Here is a 10,093-nt window from a genome sequence, read left to right on the forward strand (position 1 = left end):
ATGTTACGAATTTCGAGCTACCAAGCGATGCAGATGTTATTTCTCCGTTTGTAAATCGGACCACGGCCGAAACTAATGTTTGTTATGTTTACTATCAGGATATTTATTTGTTGTTACAATAGGTAGCAGTTTATGAGTTCCGAAACTGTTAGAGTAGGGTAACGGAGCCGGTTACTGTGTGGTGACCACTTACTGTGTTTGTTAAGACGCGATAAACGATTGTACCGTCCGTCTTTGCATTTGGGTTTAGGCTACGGTCACTTTGATTATTGCTATGTTTGAGAATCGATTTGTAATGTCTATTTAACGACTTAATTGCTTTACGACACTGATACGGCCGAATAGTACCAGATGACACACCTGGGAAGGCTAGCGTGGCCGTACCGTCCTCCTGGCAATCGACGTGACCTAAACCCGTATAGGGCACGAAGGGGGCTCGGCAGCTTTGTTTCTTACAATTTTTAAAGGATACAGCGGAGGTCTTTGTCAACGACGTCACGACTTTTGGCGTTAGGCTGCCGAACCAATCCCCATTACACCACTTGATAAGTTTGTGTAATTGGTCGGTCCAGTGCCCCTCTATTTTTGTAAAATTCTTGTGGAGGGGATTTTCACCTCCACGTTTTAGCGAAGAAACAAAACTAAAATTAGAATTCCGACAACCGTCGATCACACGTTGTTTGTACATAGTTGCTTTTCATTAAAATATAAGCATTATTTTTGATGATCAACTGTTTCACATCCTATCTACAAATTTAAATACCTTCGCTGAATATTGGCTTCAGTAGAAGGCGTACATTGGTTGCGCAAATATTACCTGCGAACCTGTACGTACCCTTAACAGTGTTTTTGAATTGTTACTGGATATAATTGACTTTGTATTAGGGTGTTGCATAAGATCTTTCCGCGCCACGCTATGTATGACCTCAAGAGTATGCTTTATGGAAATAGTGAATAGTAGTATGCTCAATAGCGATATAGTGTGCGTGAAATAGTAGATGCCACTAATATTCTAAGGACAACCGTACAAAACCATTTAATCGAGATGGGATATGTGAATCGGTACTGAGTTGCAAACTAATTCACGGAGGCCGACATTATGAACCACGTCTCCACCTTATGATCTGCATCTGTAATTTTCTTCTTCAGCGACACGAAACGAAGCCTTTTTTAAAAAGCCAAGTCACTGGAGACAATACTTTCTCTTAATTGTGAGAGATCCGAAAACGAAATGAAAACGGAGCTCGAAGAATATATTTTGCAGGTCCCAACAATATTAGAAACAAGGCATAATGAGGTTTCTTGAGAGATGGAAGGAGGTAATAGAACAGAAAGTTTCATATGTAACACAATAAATCAACCGTAAACAACATTGTTTGAATTTTTTGGTAATAATTCCTGCGAAATTTTCTGTATAGTTTATGACCGAGCTTAGAAAATATTGGACGAATGAGGATTGATATAATAGAATCTCGATTATTCGAAGTATTTTTGGAGAGTTAAATATTCGGATAATTCATCAGATAATTAATTAGACGTCTAGCAGATGTTTTTACTGTATTGCATAATTAGTTTAGTTACTATGCATCGTGATAAATGTGAGAAGTCCGAAAGCGAATTGGAAACGTACCACAATGATTATTTTGCGAGTAATTGTCAACTTCATGAGAGACGGAAGAATAACACAATAAATCAACGTTGAGCAACGAATACCGTCTATTGATTTCGTATAAAAGAAAAGGAGGGAACTTATGGGTCACCCTAATAATTTGCAGCGGGGACAAGGACAACGGCGCAGCAGCGGGACGAAAGGAGGCCGGAAAAAGAGCGAGGCGGACATTAAAACCGCGGATATGGGCTCCTTCGAGAAAAGTGGCCACCAACCGGCTGCGCGAAGCCTTAAAACCTTAAAGAGGTCATTACGTTGAACGCTCAGCCGCGTTACTGATAGATAACCCGGAAGACAGAGGGTTCCGGAGGTCGGCCGTCGCGCCGGTTGACTCGCTGGTTGCGACGCGAAACTTTCTTCATGACTTTCGGCCCAAGTACAACTTTATCATAGACGACTGCGTCGCCTGCGGCACAGCTACCACCGCGAAACTTTGCGGTTCGTTGCTCCGAGCATTCGTGGCCGAAGCGTTTAGCGGCGAAATGACTTCTTGCGGACGATAACTGGCCGATCGTTCAACTTCGTCTTGTTCCACTGGCTACGACGTCACCCTCGACCCTGCTGTCAGCGCGAGAAAATGATATCGATTGGCGATATTAACCCTTTGCACTCGAGTAGTGACTCCGAGGCGCCAAAATTATTCTATTATGTTACAAAATCATTTTTGTAACAATAAAGTTTAGATTTACAAAATTGTTGAATAGCAAATCTATTGCTATGAGTCGCAAGAATCGATTTCGTACGCGTAAAAGTACAGTTTGTTGCATAGAATAGAAATGCTATGAGCCAGGAAAATTATTTCAGTTTCACAGTTAATATCGCTTCGAGTGCAAAGGGTTAACGAACTAAGATGAAGAGGTTTGGAAGCAATATGTTCTGATTAGCTTCTCATATACTGAAACGGAGAGGTTCGTTTGTTGTATTAAATTATATGTTATAATATAATATTATGAAGATGGTTTGAAAATGAATCGAATTTTATATTATATTTATATAACAGTATATTATATATTACATAAATCTAACATTATATTATGTATTATACATTATTATATTATGTGTAAATGTAATATTATATTACGTGTTACATAAATACAACACTATATTGAATATAAAACTTTTTAATATCAGGTATAGAATTAATCAAGTTATCCAATTAATTCATCGTGAATAATCACCTTTTTCGTCTGGGTACAAGTACTTATGAAAACAAAAAACTAGCTGACGCAAGTAACTTATTGTTACTTAAACCGAACACGACGCCATATTAGGCGGCACCATGCGAGTTACACAGAATGCGAGAGCACAGAATAATATTTTATTTCGAAAAAGAAACGACGTGTCTGAAATTTCGACGGAGTTAATAATAACACCGAACATCTCCGCGCGATCAGCCTTTTGTAATTACTTTGAAAATGTTTGTTCTATTCGAAGCTCGCCGCGAAATTCGTTCGCCGTCTGCCGCGTTAAATTGAGCAGCGCCGATGCGCGTATTGACTTTGCAGAACTTTGGAGTTGACGTTAGCTAGTTTCCACCCCGCCCCCTTTTCGCTCTTGACCTGTAAATAACCCCGCGTATATCTTGTTAATGTTGCGGAGAATTTGGCGAAATAGCGGACGGGATGAAGAGATAAGGTCTCGCGAGTTCTTAAACGGTTTTAAGATCTGCGAAGGGAAGTGGCGGTAACATTTGTCTTGAACTTGAGACTTTTGGTCACGTTCCAGGTCAAGTTTCTTTGCCTTCTTCTAGACATTGTTGACAAGAAAGTACAACGGAGCTACGACTCTGAACATTCTTCTTTGTGAAACGCTCCGCATTATATCGTGATATATGGGATCATCTAACATTAACCGGGTGCACCGCGCCGGGTTAAACTGTTAGCGAAGACGAAAAAAGGGACTTGTGTTTTCTGCGAGGCAATATTTGCAACTGGAGAACGTAGATTGTTAATCCCTTACCGTACTATAGTAACGTACAAATTCCCTATGTACTATTGTATTTTCTTTATAATTACTATGATCAGAATTTTTTCGATCGTACTAATTTCTTAGAAGAAAAAGGAATTTTATATTTATTGCGCGTTTACATCTACTCAAATGTTTAACCCGTTGCACTCGAGTGACGACTCTGCAACGCCATTAAAATTGTTGCAATACGTTCTAAAATTCTTTTAATAGATATCGCTGAAACTTATATTTAAAAGAATTGTTGAAAGCGAATTTTGTTATATAAAATGGAAATATTAGCAACCTGAAACATTGTTCTAGATTTCCAGTTAAAATCGCTTCGAGTGCATAGGGTTAAAATTGTTAAGAATAATGATATATATATTTACTGAAGTACTGTTGCATGGAATTGTGTTTTAACAATTCTATTTTGCAGTCTAATTATAAATGTATTGTACCAATAATCGAATCGATTTAGTTTGCAAACAATAACGAACAAAATTACAAATTGGTAATCAAAATTTATGAATCCTCCAAAGTGATCTTGAATCTATTAATCATTCGCATTGGAGTGTCGATTCTGCCGCACCATTAAAATTGTTGAAAGTGTTATATGAGTCGCAAGACTGGATTTCATACGCGTAAAATGAATTGTGTTATATAAAATGGAAATACCAGAAACCATAGAAATTGTTTTAGATTTCCAGTTGAAATCGTTTCGATTGCAAAAAGTTAAATATTGGTGAGAAGAGAATAAAATTTGATTCCTACTTAAAGGAACGGAATAACAATCATAGTTAATCCTTGCACTATCACTCTTTCACGTTGCGTTGATTAGCACTTATTTGTCCTTAATAATGTTCTTAATAGAGTCAGATAATTTTTGTTTCTTCTATTGTCTTTATTTACTTTCGTTTCTAGACTTACAGAATAATTCAATTTGATTTCGATTTAGAAGAAATAAATAATATTCATATTTAGTAGATCTTGCATGGAATCTTTGTCATGGGTCTGACCCGTTATTATTATTTTTACAGTTTCGTCAAACAATTTTGTTTTTGACAAACTTATAATTGGCAACACGGGATTTTTAAAATTTTCCTACAGTTATATTTTTGGATGACCAATTATTGACCCTGACTCAGAACGCCTAAACTACAGATAAACTCAACCAGTATCGGGTGTTACTCATCATTTTCATCAAACTATACCATTCGCTTGTTTTGTAACGAACAATGTGTTTGTCGCTTGCCATGTACCATGGTGTTATCCTTTGTTTTTGTTGTCCAATATCATTAATTTTATTACAATATTATTGCTAATGCAAAGTATATACTTCGTACAAAATGATCTATACAAAGTGATGATGAATCAGTGATTTTTCTTATGTGCCAATAAATTTCGCAAAAGTGAACTGAATTTTTATCTTTTTCATAATGTATTATAGTTACGTTGTTCATATAATTTTCATTAAATCTTGAAAAACTATTGTCACTGTTTTATTTTTCATTTCTTTCGTAATACGTCGCTTTGTGAATTATGTAGTTTGGTTTTTCCTAAAACTTAGTAATTTCGTCCGGTTATCTTCGCACAGACACCCGTTTTTTGCCCGGCACTGAAAGGGTTAAATAACTGGCAAACCGTACGTAATGAAAACACAAAGTACAGTATAGAAAACACCATTGAACAGCAGCAGTTTAAATAAACATTCGGTCTAGTTCAGCAGTCCGCGTATTAGCGTTTCTTCGACAAACTCGCCTAAGCGACGTTTCATTGGCAATCGATTGGTGATTCGCGTGCTCACCTCGAAATCCGTGAAGGCTTTGTAGGTGAGTATGAGACAGCCGCCGAAAAAGAGGCAGGTGGCCATGTTCCTGGTGTCAGCCAGCGAAGCCACCAAAGGAACCGACCCCATTTGCCAGTCGTGGGACAGCGTCGCCGGGCACAGCAGCAGCCAGCAGTTCAGCGCGGCCAGATAACAAAACGTCAATAACCTGGAAGCAAAGGACACGAGTCGCTCGTTAATCCCGTCGATACACAACGTGCGCAAAAAAAAATTCGAGCAAAAAATTCCTTTTGCCGGAAGTCCGCGAAATTCCTGTCGAATAATCAAATTTCTCTGCGGCACTTGCGACCGCGGCCCGTGCTCGCAGCACCCGCCGCTTATTACTACCCGAAAGCGTCAATCAGGTGTCATTGAAATGGCCGATCAGACGCGTCAGATGCAGACGCGTTCCATCGGCCAAATATCGGGTTTTGTTACCTTTCTCGCAGCAACGAGTGTGTATTCATTTCGTTTCCGGGCGAGCTACAAAGCATTTTTATTCCCTGTTTACGCTTTACCGAGTCATCCGGTCATAAATATTACTGTTATTATAGAGTGATTAAATATGGTAATATTTTTACATTTTTGTGACATTGGAAGTGGTCAACATTTATTGTGTTTATATTTAGATGATATGTATCTATATTTACGTAACAATAATATAAGTTGTATATAGATAAAGTATTGTTAATTAATAATAGAATATATCGAGATGAATATAAAAATATAATTTAACATCATTTGTAAAATATACGATAACTGTATTTTCACAATCTAATCAATATCAATATAACAACAGAATAATAATCGCGTTTTGCTTGTCTATTACTATCACTGATATTTGAATAGCAGCATTTTCATTGTACAAAGCGCAAGCCTAATTTTCAACATATAAAACTATATACTGTATATAGATATACTATCATAACATTCTTTGTCATCACAATATTCTTCCTACATTTAGACAACATCTATCTATATTTATATAATAAATTTAGTTCTATATAGATATAAATAGACGTAGATCCATCTCTATTTATATAACAAAACTAATTTTTTATACGTATAGGTAAATATAGATTTATCTATATCATAACCTTTTCATTAAGCACTATTTATTCTGTCTATATGTAAACAATACCTATCTATAATTGTATAATAAATTTAGATCTATACAGGTGTAGATAGATGATCTATCTATCGATATTTATATAATAAATTCAATTCTATATAGATATAGATAGACATAGATCAAACTATATGCAGAAAAGTTAAGTAATCGTTTTTATTCTAACATTACAATATACTCATAGAAATGTATATCGGCTCTCTCTCTCTCTCTCACCCTGTCTTTCACGAGATGTCTGCAACTATAAAGGCAAGTTGCGATGCTCGAATAACCGTGTCTCGTCTACGCTAAAAGATCATTATCAATTCCCACTTCGAGACGTTACTGTACACTGTCTTCAGTGCTTGCCAGACCGTGTCCCAATCATTAACATCTAAAAACTGTCTTCGTACGAAGCAGAACAATACTTTGTATTCTCGGCAAAGCGGAGTCACTTTCGAGCAAGAGCGAAAATGTCCTTACCTCGCGATCGCATTGAATACCCGCAGGTCGTCGTTCGACTTGAGAAATTATCATCAATACCGGGGCATTCGGCGATTCAATAGCTGCGTTGTGGTGACGCATCCCGCCAGCACCAACCTTTACTTCCGGTGATTTTTAGGAGTAATTCACAGGGAAAAATTACCCAGAAATAAGGGAAATAACCTAGGCGAGCGGTAAATGACCCTGAGTCAAAAAGTTTGCGAGACGTAACTGGATACATCAGTCTCGAGTGAGAAACGAAACAAGTAGCATCTCTAGCTCCTAAGCTTACATGTGACCACCAGCATCATCCTTTTGGACCTGCCGAACCGCCAAGACAATACTACCCTCGGCGCAGCATCGACGCGCTGCCCGTACCTGCGGACCTATCGTGACGCAAACCTTTTTTCTGCAGCAACCACCGCAACAGTATCTGAATCGGCTCCACATCGTGGCGTCACTTAAACTATTCAGGCCCTTTCCGGCCTAGAAAAGACCTAGCACTTGAACCCAGATCAAACCGATTAACCAGGCAGTTGGGCCCACGTTAAGAACATCATAGGATCTGAAAGCTGAGCCGTATAAATACCGCCATCGAAACTAAAATAAAGCAGTCATCTACTAAACCTCACGGCGTACGTTACTCTATACCCGACCTCTACGAATATCCTACGAAACTCCGTTCAAGCATAGCTGGTCTGCGGAGGCTATATCCTGGCTTAGTACTATCGCGTACGAGGGATATTTTCATCGTCACTGCCAAGTCCCGTGACATTGTACACGCACGAATCGAAGTCACTTATCAGCGGCTTCATTTCATATCCGCCTTTGTCGGCCCAGACAGTTTTCCTTCCGCCGGCGCTTCTTTCTCTCCGTTGTTACGAGGCCCCGCGCGCCTCGCCCCCCTTAGTGTCCCAGGTGTCCCCGCGTAAATTGGACGATGATACTTCGCGAGTGAAGCGAGTATCGCGAGCGGCATTGTTCGAAGTGGCGGGCGCCGGTGAGAAGAGGTCGAAGGACGCGCGCGACGCCGTTGGAGAGCCACCCTCGAATGCTGACGCCGGGCTTCCATTTACTCCCTATCAGCGTCTACCGATATAATCGGCCGCCGATATAATACCCGCGCATCTACCGGCAACCACCTCAGCCATCTTCGAGGAGCAGGGCGTCGGAGCACCGCCGCCGCGTCGCGCCCAGTGGCCGCTTACTCGGCAAGTCTATTGTTTGTCGGACAAACCCGGCACACACGTCGCCCGCCGCGACGCGTAACGCGCTGTTAAATATTAGACCCGATGCTGGGAGCGTTAACACGGGATCCCGCATGATCTTCTCTAATTGTTCTCGGCGGTGACTGCGGCACCGGGGCGGAACCCGGTTCCCATTGAATTGTTCGGCTGACCAGGGAAGCGGAAACTGACGGTTGTGTTTTCAGATAGATCACGGATGGTGTACTCTCGCCTTGGCTCCGAGCTGTTTGGTCGGTCCGAGGGGGGGGGGGGGGGGCGGGGCTTCATTCGAATGGCAAATATGTACACAGTTTTGCCGATGGACTTTCATATCGGCCGCTAAGGATGACTAGTTTCTGGAGCCTCGTGAGTAATGCGTGGATGATTTATTTTGGGGGGTTGGATAAGTTGATTTTTAAAAAGAAATGATGCAGTGTAAATTATATAATTGTGAATTACGTGACACTTCTTGAAACTAGTATATTTTTAGAATAAGTAGTATATTATAGAATATAAAATTGTAAATTACGCGATATATTATCGTGAAATTGAGTGTAAGTCTATTTTTGAAAAGAAATATTGTATTATAAATTATATAATTGTGAATTACGTGACAATTCTTGAAACTAGTTTATTTTTAGAATAAATAATATATTAGACAATGTAGAATGGTAAATTATGTTATATTTTATATCGAAAGTAGTGTACGTCTATTTTCAAAACAAAATATTATAGTATAAATTATATAATTGCAAATTACGTGATATTCCATCTAGAAAGTAGTATAAGTCTGTTTTTTAAAGAAATACGAGATATTACGTAATTTATGTGCAATAACACATAATAACCACAAATTATTGAAAATTAACCACCTACGATACATTATAATCACGTTGCATGCAATCAACTATTTAATTCGACTAAACACTCCATTCCAACATATAGTCTAACGATTAATAACCCATACAAATGAATCTCTCACTTACTTATATGCAATCTAAAAATAACTATGATACGATTAAAATTGTCGTACTAAACTTTACAGTTTTGAAACAGTACACCATGAAATCCCTAAGAAATATATTGTAGAATTTTTTCGAGTATGAAAGACAGAAGAGTCGAGGGTAAAACTTGAAAAATAATGAATAAGACAGATGTTTGCAGAGTATTTTGTCAGCTTCGAGTGATCTGGGATCATTGCTTAGGTTCCTCGAAGTCCTGAATGGCCGGGAGTTAGAGCATGAGCAAGTAAAAGGGTGATAAGGAAAGAAAGATAGAGAATGAGCAAGAATGAGACAAAGTGTGAAAGAATGTATGCAAGGGAGAGAGAGAGGGAGAGAGAGAGAGAGAGAGAGTGGCAAGAAAATGGAAAGATAATGAGAGAAAAGACCTAAAGGGTGAAAGGGCTGATGAGAAAGATCTGGGCATTCGAAAGGGAACCGTCACCCTGCAAACATGTACGACGCTACTTGGGCGTTATCATTGTTGTTACTGTTATTGTTGTCGTCGTTGTTGTGTTACCGTTGTTGAGTATAGTCGTTGTTATTATTGTAATCGTCACCGTTGTTACTTAAATCGTAGGAAGTTGCTGTACAATATTATTAGCACTATTTTTTTTTTTAGAAAAAACGAAGTCTTGTTAAAGCTTGCGAGCAAACATGACACCCCCGCGGTACTTAAGACTTTCGTACACGACAAGGAACCTTCCGCCCTATGACCAAGGAAACCAAGAGGTCTACCAATCGGTACCTGAGTCGCTTTACCTTTTAGCTGTGTACGAAGTGTAAACACGTCACAAGGAAATGGTAATTTTACATGTTATAATATAAACACGT

General features: G+C 39.0%; 1 protein-coding gene across 1 annotated transcript in view; it reads right to left on the reverse strand.

Moving 5' to 3' along the window:
- LOC144470031 (protein O-mannosyl-transferase TMTC1-like) overlaps window positions 1–10,093 on the reverse strand; it is a 489,418-nt gene that overhangs the window by 61,067 nt on the left and 418,258 nt on the right. The window contains exon 7 of the mRNA XM_078180811.1: window positions 5,421–5,610. Coding sequence (XP_078036937.1) covers window positions 5,421–5,610 — 190 coding nt within the window. The remainder of the gene's footprint in view (window positions 1–5,420; window positions 5,611–10,093) is intronic.

Source organism: Augochlora pura, chromosome 5, assembly GCF_028453695.1.
Source record: "Augochlora pura isolate Apur16 chromosome 5, APUR_v2.2.1, whole genome shotgun sequence".
Taxonomy (NCBI): Eukaryota; Metazoa; Arthropoda; class Insecta; order Hymenoptera; family Halictidae; genus Augochlora; species Augochlora pura.